The sequence below is a fragment of the Neoarius graeffei genome, chromosome 6 (assembly GCF_027579695.1).
Source record: "Neoarius graeffei isolate fNeoGra1 chromosome 6, fNeoGra1.pri, whole genome shotgun sequence".
Classification (NCBI taxonomy): domain Eukaryota; kingdom Metazoa; phylum Chordata; class Actinopteri; order Siluriformes; family Ariidae; genus Neoarius; species Neoarius graeffei.
In genome coordinates, this window is record NC_083574.1 from 47,784,884 (window position 1) to 47,804,899 (window position 20,016).

Genomic DNA, 20,016 nt, shown 5'->3' on the forward strand with positions numbered 1-20,016 from the left:
CGGGCGAAAGGCGGGGTACACCCTGGACAAGTCGCCAGGTCATCACAGGGCTGACACATAGACACAGACAACCATTCACACTCACATTCACACCTACGGCCAATTTAGAGTCACCAGTTAACCTAACCTGCATGTCTTTGGACTGTGGGGGAAACCGGAGCACCCGGAGGAAACCCACGCGGACACGGGGAGAACATGCAAACTCCACACAGAAAGGCCCTCGCCGGCCCCGGGGCTCGAACCCAGGACCTTCTTGCTGTGAGGCGACAGTGCTAACCACTACACCACCGTGCCGCCCCCAGTGCGAAATCATTCCGTTATAAATTTCCCCAGTTCGCCTAATGTGTGCATGAGTTTTTCCCCCTCGTGACAGTGCGATGCAGCCCAGCCTCAGTGCACTTCAATGGCATTTGGGAGCTATGCGCTTTTCAATATCAAAATGCAAGACGATTATTGGACAAATACTGCGAAAACGCCCGCCCACGGACTCCCAGCCTCAGTGGACTTCAATGGCATTTGGGAGCTATGCGCTTTTCAATATCAAAATGCAAGACGATTATTGGACAAATACTGCGAAAACGCCCGCCCACGGAGTCCCAGCCTCAGTGGACTTCAATGGCATTTGGGAACTATGCGCTTTTCAATATCAAAATGCAAGACGATTATTGGACAAATACTGCGAAAACGCCCGCCCACGGACTCCGAGCCTCACAGTGGGAGGGACATGGCACTTTCCACGAGGAGACTGGTGATTGGTGAAAGCGGCCGGATATTTTCTTTGATTGACAGCTCGTTTCAAATATAGACAGGCAGCGGTGAATTTCAGTTCAGTCTCATGTGGATTCGCAAGTGTTGTGGTGTATTGTAAGAGATCAGCTTACATTTCGATTTCATTCATTACATACGGTTTCTACCAGCTTTTTTAGTTTGTATATATTTTAATTGTAAATAAAGTGTAAATATAGTGTTGTCAAGTTTGCTATCGGGGTGGCACGGTGGTGTAGTGGTTAGCGCTGTCGCCTCACAGCAAGTAGGTCCTGGGTTCGAGCCCCGGGGCCGGCGAGGGCCTTTCTGTGCGGAGTTTGCATGTTCTCCCCGTGTCCGTGTGGGTTTCCTCCGGGTGCTCCGGTTTCCCCCACAGTCCAAAGACATGCAGGTTAGGTTAACTGGTGACTCTAAATTGACCGTAGGTGTGAGTGTGAATGGTTGTCTGTGTCTATGTGTCAGCCCTGTGATGACCTGGCGACTTGTCCAGGGTGTACCCCGCCTTTCGCCCATAGTCAGCTGGGATAGGCTCCAGCTTGCCTGCGACCCTGTAGAAGGATAAAGCGGCTAGAGATGAGAAGTTTGCTATCTTAGTTCCAGAAATTTCATTTATTTGAGTGACTGAACTTGAGGGGGCTAGTCAGCTAGCAAGAAAGCTGCGCACGGATGCCAAGCATTGCTGAGTTAATTTTGGCGAAGCCATTTGCCAGTCTTCCTTTCGAGGAAAAAATTAAAATTAAAGAGCAGGGTAGACCAATGCCTCAAATTGACTTGGTGAAAAAGGCAGGGAATAATACTCGTTCCTTTCAGCTCTCCTGGTACGAGAAAGTGAATTGGCTAACAGCAAGTGACCCACATCAACAACAGTAAATGGGCTACTTTAGTAATATGTCATGGATGGACCAAAAATATAGAATCTATTTAAAATGTTTATGCTGAGTATATTATATTGGAACATATATTTTTCTGGATATGAATTAAACACAGCTACAATTTGGAAAACATTTTTAAACAAAAACACAGCCGAGAACATTTCACACTACAGACCTGGATTAAAAGTGAAGGATTATCAAAATTGTCAATAAAACATTTCTCAGTCAAAATAAGTAAAATATAGGGAAAGTGTCATTGAATGAAATGTGTGGCACCCAGCTCTATGTTTGGCTCCCCAAGGTCAGTGCTTGTGCCTATTCCAGAACACTCTGCTGTTACTGCTGAGGTTCCTGACAAAGACCGGCTTTCAATAATGATCAATTTTTAAACAACATGCCATAATTTTAAAATATAAAATGTTAAAATATACCCCTCCCCCCAACACCACCATCATGTATATTGGACAGTAGGCTAATGGGTCAAAAGAACCTGTTATTTCACAGTTTGTGACCCTGCCAACAATCAGCCAGATCAGAGGCAAGAGTATGGGCAAAATTGATGTGTTTTTTATTTTTTCTTTTAAAATCTGGAAATATCGTAACCGACCAGCCTCCCCTGTTTGAAAGACTACCAGCCACCACTGCCATCTGGCACCAATACCCATGCCACAGTGAAAGGCACAGAGATTGCAATTTTCCCATTCTTTTTTTTTTTTAAACATATCTTTATTGAATTTTTCATTAGACATGTATAGACATAGGATACCACCATTTCCCCATTTTAGAACGTGGCTGTAACTAAAATACAGTAGCAACCAATCAAGAGACAATAATTCCAAATAAGAGAAAACAATATACTGTATATCAAGAATAAATACAACACATTAAACCAAAGTATGATAAAATAAATACATAATACATTACACAAAATAAATAAAGAGTAAAAAATGTATAACAAAAAAAAACAAAACAAATAAACAAAAAAAACGGGTTGACAGAATTTGTATCCATACACAACATGCTTTGGTATGTAATTGGTGATCACTTCTTTACACCGTTGCATCTCCAGTGCCTCTCCAACATCACCAGTCTTAACAAAGTCAAGAAATTTGTCCCAGATGTTATGAAACTCAGAAGCTTTCCCTCTCACCACATAAGTCAGTTTCTCAAGGGCCACACCTGAAGTTAAGTTTTTCAACCATTGACCAAGGGAGGGACAGCTAACCTGTCTCCAGTCAAGGGCGATGGAGCGCCTCGCCTGTAGAAGACAAAGATCTACCATTTTTCTTTCTCTGTTTGGAAGAGAACAGCTGTCAGGGTATAAACCTAGTATACACAGTTTAGGGCTTAAGGGGATCAATGTAGATGTAATTTGAGAGCTATATCACAGACTTCCAAATTTTTTGAATTTCCTCACATTCCCATAGGCAGTGGTACAAAGTACCTTGATAAATATTGCCCTTGTAGCATTGGTCTGGAATATTAGAGTCAAATTTGTTTAATTTCACTGGAGTGATGTAAGTCCTCATTATCCAATTATAATGAATTAATCTCAGCCGGGTATTGGTGGTTTGAGTTAGTGCCTTTGAACAAATTTTGGCCCAGTCACCTTCTGAAATGCCCTCTTAGAGGTCTTGTATCCACACAAGTCTCCTACTTTCAGAGCTATTTTTATGGTTTTCCATCAATATAGCATATAGTTTCATGACCAGACCTTTGCCGAAAACATTCTTTGTGAAAAATGTCTCAAGGGTGGACACTGGGGGCAATTGCATTGAGTTTTTTAAACTAGTGAGCATAAAGCTTCTACATTGCAATTATTTGAAGAAATGTTTCTGTGGGACATCATACTTCGATTTCAGCATATCAAATGACATAATGTTGTCCTCATAAAGATCCATTATCTTAGTTATGCCTTTATTAAACCATGCTTTAAATCACATGTCCTTTTTTTGCTGGGATGAAGTGATCATTGCCCCAAATTGGAGAGAAAGGAGACAATAACAGAGAATCCCTCATATATTTGTGCCAAACAGTTAGAGTATTTTTCTTTAATTTCTTAAATGTTGCAGAGTATAAAAAGCTATTCGACATCAGACTATTTGTCGAAAGCAGTTCAATTTGTAGCCATGGCAAAGCAGCCTTTTCAGAAAACCAAAACATTGCAGCCCAATAATACCACTTTAGTTTAGGAAGTCAACCCTCCTATCGTAGGGTAGAAAGGAGAGTCTGAGTCTTGGCTTCCTGTTCATCCAGATAAAATTTGAAAGCAGCTTTCTGGTTTTGAGAAAAAATTGGGGTGGAGGGGCTAATGGGACCAATTGGAAAATACATAAAAATTTAGGTAATATATTCATCTTAATTATATTAATTCTTCTCAAAATGGAGACTGGCAAAGCTGACCATCTATTAATATCTTCTGATACTTCAGCTAACAAAGGTTCATAGTTAGCTGAACTTAGGGCACTGATTTTCGGTGTTATTTTGATGCCCAGATAACTAAAACCCTCTGATGAATTTACAAAGGGGTGGGATATTGTTGGTTTTTGTCTTTCTTGTTCATTTAAAAACATAATATGATTTATCTTTGTTAACCTTAAAGCCAGAGAACCTACCAAATTATCAAGCTAAAGAGGGATGATATTAACTTTCCAAGATGTGACAGAAATAAAATAACATCATCCGCAAATAATGCAATATGGTGTTCTAGGCAGGGCTCGACATTAACACTTGTCCGCTTGTCTGGGACAAGTGATACTTAATGTCGGACAAGTTCATCGTCTCAGTTACTTGTCCAATCGGACAAGTGCCAAAATACGCCGATATTCAGGTTACATATCAAATTTATCAGTTTATTCACATGATTTCCGAAGCATCTCACTCGACATACTGTTTTGATGAATCGCTGGATGTTTCTATTCGGAAAGAGCGATGTGCGCATGCGCAATATTCCACTTGTGAAACCGGCCAATACCACTTCATGTATTTGAGCTGAAAAGTAAACAGTCGTTTATGATTGGTTTTAATCGTGTCATACACGTGGATTTGTTGACATTTCTGTTGGCAGGATCATTATTCAACTGTATATTTACAATAAGTATGTGGTAATTTCCAAATCTTTGAATTGTTGTTGATGGTGTTAATTATATAGCCGAGCGTGTGTGGCGGGGTGTGCTGGGCTTGGAATGTGTGCCTGCAGGCGTGTGGATTGACAGGGAGTGCGATAGGAGTGTAGCCTAGTAAACTAGACCCACCCGCCTAGCGGCCAAAAATATTTTTGCCTAGCGAGTGGGTCTAGCTTCGCACCATATCAACAAAACACCCCGGGCATCAAACCGTGCCCGCCAATCACAACGTAAGGTTTTTGTTTGGATTCTTTGGGCGGGCTTTTGCAGGAGTGACGTCAAGGCTGCGCGATGCTGGAGAAAGCACAACAGGAAAGATGGCTACGGCTAGAGAACAGCGCTCGTTTGACTCCGCTTTGGAATCAGTTTTAGAAGAATTAGACTTGGAGTTTTTGTTGAAACATGAGCAGGAAGAGGCTCTCCGCTCATTCCTTTTCAAGAAGGACGTTTTCGCTGTTTTGCCGACCGGCTATGGCAAAAGTCTGATCTACCAGCTGGCTCCGCTCGTAGCCAAAAGGATGGGGCTAGTTTGTGCAGTACAAAGAGTTAATAAACAGCTTTGAAACATTACTTTTTGATTGTTTCTTATTTTCCCGTTATTTTAAATTTAAGGGAAATTATTTCACCAAACACCACTAAATAAAAATAAAAACTCTCAAAAACAGTTTAAGCAAACCCTTGAAAACACTTGAAAAAAAAAGAGTGTATGTTAAGTATGTGGTACAGACTCCAAACTTGTGGTCATTATCTCCAAACTTCTTAATATCTAGAACCTGTTTATTAATTAATATGCATTTTGAAAAATTATTTATTTCAAGGCCTCCCCCACTGCTTTCTGTCACTCTGACTACGTCACAGTCACTGTTGCGCTGATTGGTCAGAGCGTTGGCCTATACGCACAGAGACAGTTTGAAAGACAGCGGGTTGTTCCTCCCACCCCCTTCAGAAATGTCTACGAGCGAGGCCAGACTAAATATTCACATTTAGTCTGGCTTGCCAGGCTAGTAGGAGTGGGGAAAGTTATCTATGAAATACCAAGCTGTCAAATGGCTGCTAATTAGGTTACCGGCTGTATTAATTAACTAATTAGTAATGGGAGTTTAGGGATTTGAAACATAGGGCTTTATAATTTAGATATAATTATGGATTATTTGAAATTATTAATTATTTTTTGATCATTAAATACCATACAGGAGCCACACGGAATAATTAGACAACAACAATTAATCAGTGGAGAATATACGTATATTCAAAGTTAATAATTTAAAAATGAAAATATAATTTTAATTTTCTGGTTTTCAGTTTCTCATAAATTAATGATTGATGGAGTCCAATTTTTTTCTGCAGTGAATAGATTTTTGTGTTAAAGTAATTCTGGCGAAATTATTTCTTTATTGTGAGTCAATAGAGGTGTGGAGGTTTTCATAAGATATATTATCTTGTCATTTGATAACTAGATTTCAGTGTATAATAAACAGTGATTTACAGTATTAATCAGTCAATTTTATCAGTTGTTTTTATTTTTGTAGCATTGTTATTTGTTTCTCTTGTCCAAACTAGTGATATCTCATCAAGTCAAATTTTATGATAATGTTACTTTTTGTGATATTTGTTACTGAACTGCAGAGTACTGATCTGTGTATATATAATGGTTAGTGTTTCTGGATCTCATAGTATGGTTATTTTGTTCTTAAAATTTTACGTTCATAATTTCTACTCTATTGGAATATATTGCTTCTGAACTTCAGAATAATTGGTGAATTATGGTATCAATCAGTCTGTTTTACTATATTTTTGAACTTTTGCCTCAGTATATCAAATTTTGATTACTTTTGATTCATAGATATTATGCATATGTTGTGAATTCGGAAACAAATGCCATAAAGATTATTGGGTTACAAAGTTTATTTGTGTTTTTTTCCTCAAATATTTCTTCGGACAAGTCAACTTCACATTCGGACAAGTAAATTTCCTTTCAACTTGCCCGACAGGACAAGTGGTTTCAAAAGTTAATGTAGAGCCCTGCTAGGGCATCTGTCTTTATACCAAAAATTGAGGGATGCGATCTTATTGCTATTGCTAAAGGTTCTATTGCCAATACAAAAAGTAAAGGTGATATTGAGGAGCCTTACTTAGAGCCACGAAAAAGCTTAAAGGGTTGAGAAATCAAAATTATTCATACATACTTCTGTTGTAGGGCGGCACGGTGGTGTAGTGGTTAGCGCTGTCGCCTCACAGCAAGAAGGTCCAGGTTCGAGCCCCGTGGCCGGCGAGGGCCTTTCTGTGCGGAGTTTGCATTTTGTCCACGTGGGTTTCCTCCGGGTGCTCCGGTTTCCCCCACACTCCAAAGACATGCAGGTTAGGCTAACTGGTGACTCTAAATTGACCATAGATGTGAATGTGAGTGTGAATGGTTGTCTGTGTCTATGTGTCAGCCCTGTGATGACCTGGCGACTTGTCCAGGGTGTACCCCGCCTTTCGCCCATAGTCAGCTGGGATAGGCTCCAGCTTGCCTGCGACCCTGTAGAAGGATAAAGCGGCTAGAGATAATGAGATGAATGAGATGAGATAATGATATGAGATGAGACTTCTGCTGTAGAATCGGCAAATAGAATATTGATCCATCTACGGAAGTAGTCTCCAAATCCAAAACACCTAAGCACCTCTAGTAGGTAAGGCCATTCGATCCTATCAAGCGCCTTTTTGGCATCAAGTGACAGAATGGTGGTATGTGAAGGAGCCCTTAATGCATGAATTATATTAAGGACCCGTCTTACATTATGGAAGCCATGTCTATTTTTAACAAAGCCATTTTGATCTGAATGTATTAGGGATGGTATAACATTCTCAAGTCTCATAGCTAAGGCTTTAGCAATAATCTTTGCATCAGAGTTTAAAATGGCAATCGGTCTATGAGGACCGCATTCTGTTTTGGGTTTACCTGTTTTAAAATAAGTGCTATTGAAGCATTTCGAAGCGAAGGGTGGAGGTGTCCATTTTCATAGGATTCAACATGCATATCTAATCTATCTTTAAACAATTTACAAATGTATACATTTATACAAATGTATAAATGTATACATTCGCCAAATTTAAATAGTGAATTGGCAAATGGATGGTACATGCTTAATTTCTGATCTGCTATCTCTCTATCATGTTTTTTAGACTGGCAGTTCAGACAAGGAGGCAACAAAAGGAGTGGACATTGGGCTGTTGATTGTTGTTGAGGAAGGTGCAAGAAAACAGGAGTTGCTGGCAAAGGAGGTAGTCGATGTTGTTGTTATACTGGAGGAGCACATCATTCTGCATGACCAAAGAGATGTTGCCAATGCCTTTGCTACATTGATAGGTCTTTTGTACTGTCTTAACATAGACTATCCCAAAGGCCTCAAGTACACATTTGAAGTGATTCAAAGTTTTCATGGGCATCGGAAGTGGCAATTGTTCAACCAAAGTTCATGGAATCCGAAACAAGATGCTTCAAAGACAAGTGTAGTGGCAAGTTGGCCAGCTATCACTGTTCGGGAACAAATGTATATATCTAAGATATGTTAAGAAGACTCAACAGAAAGCCTATACTCAAAAGAAAAAGGCCTGTAAGTCACAGAAAATGCCTAATGTAGGTGTTACAAAAATGTTGACTGTTGTAATGTTATTTTTTCAGTTATTTTTTCTTAACTTGAAGTGTTGTAGTTAAATTGTACAAACCTTTAAGCAGTTAGTTTTTATATTTCACAATTTATACTGTACCTTTATGCCTTGACAGTTCTTGTGGGGTTGAACACAGTACTCAGGCTATTCTGCAGACAGTCTTATTATACCCACAAATGTTTATACAGTAAAACTACATAACACAGTAAGAGCACTCAAGAAAAGGTCTATATTCAAAAGAAAAAGGCCTGTAAAAGCCATAGAAAACTTGTAAATGTGTTGTAAATGTGTTGTAAATGTTATAACAGTGTTTTTGTAGTATGTATGTAGTATTTGTTCAGTCAAGACATACTTGAAATCTACTTGAATTGCGAGTTAAATTGCACAAGCTTTTAAGCAGGTAGCTTTTATATTTCATGTCTACCTTCATACCATCACAGTTTCTGCATGGTAGCAGGCAAGCACAATATTAATGTCATTTTACAGATAGTTTTATTCTGTAAATGTTGAAGATATTAAAGTTAGAAATGTGTTAAATATGTGGCAATTGTGTTGTCATAATTCAATTCATGTCATAATTAATTCAACAAAATTTGAAATTAAATAAAATGGCATTCTGAATGTTCTTTGATGTTAAAGAATAGTTATGTTGTACTGTATATTTAAGTCGTGTGGGGAAATAATGCAGTTCAGTTTTTTGAATTAACTTAACATTGCAACTAAGATCAACTGTTCCTAGAAAAAGTTACCTGGCTGCCTTAAAAACATAAGTTAATTCAACAAAATGCTTAGTTGAGTTAAATTTTATTAGCATGTTTACACAACAAAAAGTTCTAAGTTAATTGTACAACATGCTTAGTTTAAACAACTTGTCTTATGTTTGTACAACGCAAGATATCGTTCCAAGTTTGTTGGTTTTACTGGTCATTTTATGTTGTCTAAACTAGGATTTAGGTTTGTACAACTTAAAATATCTTGGTATCACTAAAAAACTTGTTGATTAAACTTAAAATCTAAAGTTAATGGGACTAATTTGTCACCTTCGCCTTTGTCAACACAACTATTTATTCAATGTTTAAGAAACTCAGATATATGTTTAAATAACTTAAGAGTCTTAGTTTGCCAAACTCAACAATTTAAGCCTTAAACTCTTGTCCAACTTGAAATTTTAAGGCAGCCAGGTTACAAATTATTTTAAGTTGAACGAGCAATTCTTTTTTACAGTGTGAGTATGCCAGTGGACCTGACCTGCCATGTTGACTTCTGTAGTGACAAATCTGATTCCCTGACTGATTTTTACTCTCACCTTAAAGTTCACATTAAAGAAGGACGAGCACATTGTGGTAAGACATTTACTGTGGTATCAACTTTTACATCTCATTTGTCCAGAAAACATAAACAAAGTGCAGAGGGAAATCTAATGGCATCTATCATTGACCCAGCAGGTGCAAGTGGAACAAGTGGCACTCAATGATAGTGACTTACTGGGTGACATGCAGGTTGATGCAGCTGACAATACTGAGCATTTAGAGGTTACCCCAGAAAATATTAATGATACATTGTTCTTGAGGAATCTTGCTCTCTTTTATCTTAAACTACAAGCAAAGTTGCTGCTTCCATCATCCACTGTTAAGACAATCATTGAAGATTTGCAGTCAATACATGACATCAGCCAATCACAATTCCTTTTTAAAGTGATTGAGAAATTGCATGTGCTTGGGATTCCAGATGATGTCATTAGGACTCTTATTGATGATCTGAAAACAGAAGATCTTTTCCGGACTCACAATACCAACACACTGAAAACAGATCAATGGAGAAAGACTGTGTTCAAGAATCAGTTTCATTATATTGAACCAGTGCCTATATGTCTGGGACAAAATGAAGCAGGGAAAGAGTGCTTTACTCAGTACATCCCCATAAAACAAACACTTGAAGCTCTTTTTCAGTGCAAATCTGTAAGAGAACAATACAATCAAGTACACACCCAAGTCCAAACTAAGGATGTTTTTCAAGATATATGGGATGGGGACAACATTACTGAGAAATTACTTCATACAGAGAGGTCTTCTTTGGGCTTGATTCTTTATCAGGATGCATTTGAAGTAGTAAACCCACTTGGGTCAGGTAAAAAGAAACACAAAATACTGGCAGTGTATCTCATACTGGCAGACCTATTACCACACCACAGGTCAAGTATTGATCAGATGCAACTAGCTCTTCTCTGCAGAGAACAAGATTTCAAGTATTTTGGTCAGGATTTGGTCCTGGGCCGTCTGGTAAAAGATCTGAAAGACCTTGAGAACAATGGTATAATGTTACCTGATGGACAGGTCTATAAAGGAATACTGCATGCAGGGCCGCTGACAGCTTTGGCTGGGCCCGGGACAAAATGCTCTGAATGGGCCCCCCCCGGGCCAACCCACACACACACCCACCTCTCTTATCCCAGTCTCTACTCACTCCAACCCTTAAATGACAGGTATTCGAAAAGGTATTCAAAAAGGTATTCCTAAACTCGTGGATAGTCTACTATAATCACGCGATTGGGGTGCTCTTGAAAGCGCAGCGATGGACGGGGGATTTCGGGCAGGGCTGGGGGTGAACATAGTATACTGTGTGTGCGTACTGTCCAGTGTGAAAAGCAGAGAAGAACACACCGCTCGAGAAACGGCGGGATATGATTGCGGGCTAATGTGAATATTCTTAGCTTCAATCAGATATATGAAACACAATGTTATTAAGCCGTTGTGGTTATGAAATGATTCAATGCCCTGTGCGTTTGATATAGTGTTCAGTGTGACTTGCTCTCCCCTCGTTTGTAACATGAATTGCGTGCCGCGCGTGCCTTGGTTGGGGTTACTTTACGGGGCTGGAAAAAGTTGGCTGTGTCTTACCTGGCTCAGCTGCCCCACTGCCTTTGCTAGTACCTGCTGCATCATCCGAATCTTTTTTAAAATATTTATGCAGTGAGCCCCTGAGTCTCTTGGTTTCTTCCTCTCTTTTTTTTTCTTTTCTGTGCTCCTGACTTGTGCATGTTGGCAAATGGCACGCACGCTGATTGTCGAAGCGCTATGATCGAATGATGTCGGTTTTTTCCCCTTAATCAAAGAGTCAGACCAAACCATTTTTGCATTAGGGGTGGTAGGGGGTTCTTGACGCCTTTTTCAAAGACAATAAAGGCAAAAGATCTAGAAATCATTTATTGAATGCAAATATAGCACATTTCTCCCCCAAATCAACACATTTTGAAATGAAATAAAAAAATTTAATCGCAACTTCATGAGAGCCCAGTTCTGGGCCCTCCCCATTCCTGGGCCCGGGACAACATACCCGTTTGTCCCCCCCTGTCGGCGGGCCTGACTGCATGCTATTGTGGGTGACAACTTGGGGTCACACAGCATTGGAGGTTTTCTTGAGAATTTCAGTCTGAGTGTTAATTTCTGCAGATACTGTGAAATTGACAGGAACGCATTTCAGGCAGACCCTCTTTGCAGGGCCACTACTCGCACAGTACAGTCATACAGAGTGCATGTTCAGAGACTTGAAGAGGCTTCAGTCCACAGTGGAGGTATAAAATTTGACTCCTTGTTTAATGAGCTGTCCTTCTTCCACGTGTGTCAGCCTGGATTGCCTCCATGTATTGGCCATGATTTGTTTGAAGGCATTGTAGCCTCTGATCTTGTGTTATACCGTACATTCAGCATCTGGTGAAGGTAGACAAACAGTTTACTTATCTTGACTTGAACCGAAGAATAAGTCAGTTTAAGTATCTAGGGAACAATGCTAATGATAAACCTTGTAAGGTGACTCCAGGAAGTGATGAGCTGAATGGGCATGCTGTCCAAAACTGGTGTTTGCTGAGGATGTTACCAGTGCTGATTGGAGAAAAAATTTAATCTCCAGGTGAAAAATCAAGCTTGGCAATTGGTTTTACAATTAAGAGAAATGGTTTCTCTTATTTGTGCACCAGCCATTTCAACTGGCCAAATAGCATACCTGAGAGTGCTTATTGATGAATATTTGTACTTCAGAAAGCAAGCATTTCCTGATAAACCACTGAAGCCAAAGCATCATTATGTTAGCCACTATCCAGAGCTCATAATCCACTTCGGACCACTTATTCGTTTGTGGACATTGAGATTTGAGAGCAAACACACTTACTTTAAAGAGTGTGCGAGAAAACTGCACAATTTAAAAAACTTGTGCTTAACTCTTGCAGAGAGGCATCAGCTCCTCCAGGCATATCTTACGGCTGGAGAGCTCTTCCCACCAACTATTGTTGTGGAAAAGGCGGCTGCATTTTTTCCAAACGACTACAATAATACCATCAGGCAATCGGTATCGAGCTATGATTTTGGCCCTGAAAATATTTTGATTGCTCATGAGGCAACTGTGAAAGGAACAAAATACAAGAAAAACATGCATGTCATTATAGATGAGAGTTCTAGGGGCCTTATGATTAGAAAGATCATTGTTGTACTTATCCACAATAATTCAGAGGTCTGTTTTATCACTGAAAAATGCGAGGCTTTGCTTCTCCATGATTTAGGGGTTTATGGCTTCACGCCAATTCAGGGATGTTACTGTTGTGTTAAGCAAGACAATCTGGTTGATTATTACCCATTACCAGAGTACATTTTGTGTGACATGCCAATAATTGTTCCACACCATTCTTTCCTCTCCATAGAGAGCAATGAAAACCTTGGAGGAGGAGCTGAAGGATATCCTCTCCAATGCCTTGCCAACCATTTCTGAAGCTGTTCAACAGCTTGTGATTGACAAGCTGATAAACTGTGGTTTAGACTCAAAAGAAGACCTCAAGTATGTAAAACAAGAGGACATTGAAGACTTACTTCCTGTTATCGACCCCTTCGCATGTTTGTAAACAAACCGACCGTTGCCAGGATGCGCGCGCAGCCTGGACTCAGAAACAATGGCGCTGCCCATAGACCGGCATTATGAGCTGTCAGATTATGCAAAACAATTGTCGTTACAAGATCGAGAATGCTACATAAATAAGTTAACTCTAACAAGTGGACATCGCCTACCGGATCCATATTTAATTAAAGAGTGGACGGACGATGTTAGTAAGTTCCCTCCTCATTTTCCTCTGATACCTGAAGGCAGTCATACTATTTACAAAAAATGTCAAACTCAAAAAAAAAAAAAAAAACTTATTTACAAAAGTAGCCTGCCATCAACATTCTGGTTACAGCGAGACTACAACTTGATTAACAATGGGACATTCATATTCATTTTGTTTTAATCAAATTATGCCAGTGATGTGATGGCAATGTGGCTTTAGCTACAACAGCAAATACCAACACTAAACAGCAGTTTGCAGGAGGTAATGGCATGAAAGGAATGATAGTGTAAAGAGTGCAGCTAAGAGAAATCAGAGCTGCGTAAAAAGCGAGAGGCAGAGAGCAGAAATGAAACTGAACGGGGCGGGAGCTAGGTTACAGCAGTCAACGTAAATTGTCATTTAGAATGAGGGCACACAATTTTACCTTTCCATCCTTGCTTTAAAATTGTGATTTTCGGCATACACAAATAATGATGGCACAAAATCTGGACTGCTTGAGTCAAGCGAGACCTCTCTTACAAACAAAATTGCATGCAAAGCTAAGTTAACATGCTAACAATATTCATTACATTGTGTAACTATGACCCAGCTAATCAGACAAACGTTACCAAAGTGTTTTGCTACATCAATAAACGCAGACTAGAAAGAATAAAAAAGAAAGATTTAATAAATAGCCTGATCTTACCTGTGATGAAGTGGGCGCTGCAAACCCGCGCATTTTTGATGGTGCTTTCATCCCAGTCTACACGTTTGATGGCTTGTAGTCATAGACGTCGGCGATTTTTTTGGAATGGGTGAGATCCTGCTGGAATTCTGTACATTTTAACCCCATCACTGCTACGATTCTGACACCCGACAACACAACAACGAGGCATCGCTGAGTCTTTTTTGAGTCCAGGCTGCGCGCGCAATTTCCTCTTACATATGAATGACGTTTACTGCGAAGGGGTCTATTCAACAGTGTAAACTTTTGGATGCATTCAAAATGGGTATGTGCGGCAGTGGGGGCGTGGTTAAGCGTCGGTCTGTGACTGGAGGGTGGAGTCAGGGAAGGCAAGTGGCAGGATCACTACACCTGAGGTGAATTAACCTGTTTGTGTGTCTTCCCAGGAGCCGCGCCCTATTTAAGGAAGAGAGCGAGAGCAGAGTGGGCTCTCTCCCGACCAGAACACGTGTGTGTGTGTGTGTGTGTGTGTGTGTGTGTGTGTGTGTGTGTGTGTGTGTGTGTGAGAGTAAACATGTAGAAGCTGAAAAGCTGACAATAAAAGAGTTGTTGAGAACTCAGTACTGGCCTGCCGTGCTTCTGTGCTCCACCCACATAGAACGCTTGCTACAGTGGTGCTGAAACCCGGGAGCGGAACGCAGGAGAGAACAGCCCCATGGAGTCCTCCCCCTCCAAGGACTTGGTCCATGCCCTCGCCACGGCCCAACAGAGCCAGCACCAGGAGCTGGTCGCCCTCCGGGAAGAACAGGAGCGAAGGTTCGAGGCCCTGGTGCTGGCGCAGCAGGAAGATCGCTGGACGTTCCGGCACCTACTCGTGTCGGCGGGGTCCACCATCTCCACCGCCGCGGGCCCTTCCCACCTCACCCTGACGAAGATGGGCCCGCACGACGACCCCGAGGCCTTCCTCACACTCATTGAGCAGGCAGCAGAGGCGTGGGGTTGGCCGGTGGAACAGCGCGTGGCGCGCCTCCTCCCCCTGCTCACGGGCAAGGCACAGCTAGCCGCGCTACAGCTCCCCGCTGACAGCCGGCTGGTCTACGCGGACCTCCGCAGGGCTGTCCTCCAGCATGTGGGTCGCACTCCGGAGCAGCAGCGGCAGCGCTTCCGCACGCTGCGCCTGGAGGAGGTCGGCCGACCGTTCGCGTTTGGCCAGCAACTCCGGGACGCCTGCCACCGGTGGCTGAGGGCCGACAACCGCGACGCCGAGGAGATCATCGATCGGGTGGCGCTGGAGCCGTTCATCGCTCGACTTCCAGAGGGAACCGCGGAGTGGGTCCAGTGCCATCGCCCAGCGTCGCTGGATCAGGCCATTGAGCTGGCGGAGGACCAGATGGCGGCCGTTCCAACAGCAGGACAGCGTGTCTCCCCTTCTCCCCTCCCCTCTCCCTCTCTCTCCCCTTCTGTTCCTCTCCCTCGCCCCATTCCCCCACCGCGGAGGCGGGGGCTGGCTCCACCTCAGCCGGCCCGCCGCACCTGCGGTGTCCTACCGTCTCCTACTTCTGTGTCTGTGTTTTCCCCCCCTCAGGTGAGTGATATCCGGAACACCGGTGCAGAGAGAGAGCCCGGGCCGGTGTGCTGGCGCTGCGGGGAGCCGGGGCACCTCCAGCATCAGTGCTCGGCGATGGAGGTGGGCGCGGTGGTCCGGATCCCCGGCGCGCCAGGAACCGCCCTCGATTGAGCCGGAGCGTATCGCATACCGGTGAGTATCCAAGGGGATACGTATCAGGCTTTGGTGGATTCCGGCTGTAATCAGACCTCAATCCACCAAAGCCTGGTGCAAAACGAGGCATTGGGGGGAGCACAAGTGGTGAAGGTGTTGTGTGTGCACGGGGATGTTCACAGCTATCCTTTGGTGTCGGTCCACATTCTGTTTCGAGGGGAGAAATTTAGAGTTCAGGCGGCAGTTAATCCTCGCCTTACCCAATCTATAATTTTGGGGACTGATTGGCCGGGATTTCGGGATTTAATGACGCACTGATGGCCCTTTTCCACTACCCTTTTTCAGCTCACTTCAGCTCGCTTCAGCTCACTTCAGCCCGACACGGCTCGTGTTTCGACTACCTCAGAGCAGCACGACTCAGCTCGCTTCAGCCCTGCTTAGCACCCAAAACTCGCACGGTTTTGGAGTGGGGCTGAAGCGAGCCAAACCGAGCCGAGTGGGGCTAGGGGCGTGAGGAGACACTCCCCTGTGCACTGATTGGTGAGGAGGAGTGTCCTCACATGCCCACACACGCCCCGCGAGCACGCTGGGATCTGTAAACACCGTAAACCTGGAAGAAGAAGAATTACGAGAATTTCTGAAGCCTTATGCGCCTCGCCTCATCTATACGCTCTTGCCAGTATCTGTTGGCGTTGTCGGTGACAACAAGCCACAGCACCAAGACCAGCAACACTAACGACTCCATGTCCTCCATGTTTATTGTTTACTATCCAGGTCGTGAGACTACCGCTTAAAAGGTCACTGATGTCACTGTTTGCTCCGCCTAACGACATCACGTGACGTCCACCCACTTTCGCTAACTCCACCCAATGTGTCCACCCACTTCCAGCCAGCACAGTTCAGCGCGGTTGTAGTCGAAATGCAACTCCAACAGCCCCACTCAGCTCGACTCAGCCCAACTCAGCATGGCACGGCTCAGCCCAACTCAGCCGCATTTGTAGTGGAAAAGTGGCATTAGTGAAGAGTGGGTCCTGCCGTAGTTCAGTGGGGGGAGGTCCCGGAGTGGCGTTGGCGGGAGCAGCGGTCACAGAGCCGTCTACGTCATCCCCGCATCAGAGTGAGGAGCAGCAGGCTCCTCCTCCCTCTCTCGGGGAATCCCTCGCGGATTTCCCGTTAGAGCAGTCGTGAGACGAGACTCTGCGGCATGCGCTTGACCAAGTGAGAGTAATCGATGGTCAAACGCTCCTGCCAAACGCCACCCCGCCCTTCCCCTATTTCTCCATTATTAAGGATAGATTATACCGAGTGCCGCAGGACACTCAAACTAAGGAACAAATAACCCAACTTTTGATTCCAAAGAGCCACCGGGAATTGGTATTCTAGGCGGCTCACTTTAAACCCATCGCTGGACACTTAGGGCAGGATAAAACACTAGCCCGAATAATGGCCCGGTTCTATTGGCCAGGGATTCGCGGCAATGTCCGTAGGTGGTGTACGGCGTGCCGCGAATAGTTAGTTAGTTAAACCCTTCACCCCAAGTGGGGCATAGGTCGCTGACGAGAGGACGCCACTTCATCCTGTCCTGGGCCACCATTTCCAATTGTCCCCACGAATAACCCGCCTGTTGTGCTTCTTGGACAGTTGATCTCCTCCATGTTGTTCTAGGCCTGCCTCGCTTGAATGCCAGTTAGTAAATCCAGCGGCCATTCCAAAAGCGCCTTTGCACCCTTTACCATTAATCAAGACCCCGTTCGAAAGAATTGGGATGGATCTTATCGGGCCATTAGATCGGTCAGCACGAGGGTACCGCTTTATATTAGTTCTGGTGGACTATGCAACGCGATACCCGGAAGCAGTGCCTCTTCACAATATCTCAGCACGCAGTATTGCGGAGGCACTGTTCCGCATTATCTCCCAAGTTGGAATCCTGAAAGAGATTCTGACTGGCCAAGGCACCGCATTTATGTCACATACACTAAAGGAACTGTATAGGTTGTTGGGTATTAAGCCGATCCGCACCAGTGTTTATCACCCACAAACGGATGGTTTAATTGAACGGTTCAATCACACCCTCAAAAATATAATTAAAAAATTCGTAAGTGAGGATGCACGTAATTGGGATAAGTGGCTTGAACCCTTGTTGTTTTCAGTGCGAGAGGTCCCACAAACCTCCACGGGGTTCTCCCCATTTGAATTGTTATATGGGCATAAGCCGCGAGGCATTCTAGATGTGCTGTGGGAAAATTGGGAGGAGGGACCTTCACAAACTAAAAATGAAATCCAATACGTTATTGATCTGCGCGCAAAACTCCACACTCGCCCACCTAACCCAGGAGAATTTGCGGCAGGCCCAAGAACGACAAACCCGCCTGTACAACAAGGGTACGCGCCTCAGGGAGTTCGCACCGGGAGATAAAGTACTCGTACTGTTGCCCACATCGAGCTCTAAATTAATCGCCAGGTGGCAAGGACCCTTTGAGGTCACACGGCGAGTCGGGGATGTCAACTATGAGGTGAGGCGAACGGACAGGGGTGGGGCGTTACAGGTATACCACCTCAATCTGTTAAAACGTTGGAGCGAGGAGGTCCCTGTGGCGCTGGTGTCGGTGGTTCCTGAGAAGGCGGAGCTGGGGCCGGAGGTTCAACATGCAGGTTAGGTTAACTGGTGACTCTAAATTGACCGTAGGTGTGAATGTGAGTGTGAATGGTTGTGTGTCAGCCCTGTGATGACCTAGCGACTTGTCCAGGGTGTACCCCGCCTTTCGCCCGTAGTCAGCTGGGATAGGCTCCAGCTTGCCTGCGACCCTGTAGAACAGGATAAAGCGGTTACAGATAATGAGATGAGATGAATGAAACTTTGAATATATTGAATGAAACTTTGAATATATGGAATGAAACCCTGAATATATGGAATGAAACTTTGTATTCTGCCCCTGCTCCCACAGCTCGGCAGATAGACAACAGGTCCCAAGAAAAACTCTGACTCAGAGGAGAGTATTATTAGAGTATATTGAGAACTCGACAAACAAAATTTACAAATTAGTTTTATATACAGAAACCGTTATACAAATATGATCCACGAGGGAAATGACTGTCACCGCAGCTTCGTTGCACATAAAAAAAGTAAACACTAATAAAACCACAAGCATTCGCCAGAGTGTTAATGTCTTTATTGTTTAAAAAAGCCGCAACCAAATTCCGAGCAGACTGACTCATTATTGCTGCAGGACGGCGGCAGGGCCTTCATGACGTCAGCCAAGTTTCATTCCATATATTCAGAGTTTAATTCCATATATTCAAAGTTTCAATCAATATATCCGGGGATTCATCCAATATATTCAAAGTTTCATTCCATATATTCAGGGTTTCATTCCATATATTCAAAGATTGAAACTCTGAATGTATTGAATGAAACTCTGAATGTATTGAATGAAACTTGGCTGACGTCATGAAGGCCCTGCTGCCGTCCTGCAGCAATAATGAGTCAGTCTGCTCGGAATTTGGTTGCGGCTTTTTTAAACAATAAAGACATCGTTTATACTCTGGTGAATGCTTGTTTTTTTATTAGTGTTTACTACTTTTATGTACAATGAAGCTGCGGTGACAGTCATTTCCCTCGTGGATCATATTTGTATAACGGTATTTTCTGTATATAAAACTAATTTGTAAATTTTGTTTGTCGAGTTTTACAGCGTTTCTCAATATACTCTAATACTCTCCTCTGAGTCAGAGTTTTTCTTGGGACCTGTTGTCTATCTGCCGAGCTGTGGGAGCGGGGGCACAATACAAAGTTTCATTCCATATATTCAGGGTTTCATTCCATATATTCAAAGATTAATTTCCTAAATGGCATGCCATAGTGTGTATAAAGAAGGCACAGTCTGAATGTGAAGATTCTAAATTCATGTTAAAATAAGTCAAAGTGCATTAAGGAGCTGTGTTTTTTTTCACATTGCAATTACATGCTGATCTGTTCTAAATTCACAAAGCACATTTTGTTGTAGTTTGTAGATTTTGTGAAGACTGATCATGTATTTTTAAATAAATTAGTTGACTGTAAAGTATTGCAAAAGTAATAAAAAAAACAGTGAACACTGTATTTTTCAATAACAGTACAAAACTGTACATTT

At 42.9% G+C, this 20,016-nt stretch overlaps 1 protein-coding gene across 1 annotated transcript in view; it reads left to right on the top strand.

The window, feature by feature from the left end:
* cry1b (cryptochrome circadian regulator 1b) overlaps positions 1-13,301 on the top strand; it is a 28,659-nt gene extending 15,358 nt beyond the window's left edge. The window contains 2 exon segments of the mRNA XM_060924353.1: positions 7,928-8,026; positions 13,104-13,301. Coding sequence (XP_060780336.1) covers positions 7,928-8,026; positions 13,104-13,301 — 297 coding nt within the window.
* The last annotated feature ends 6,715 nt before the right edge of the window (positions 13,302-20,016 follow it).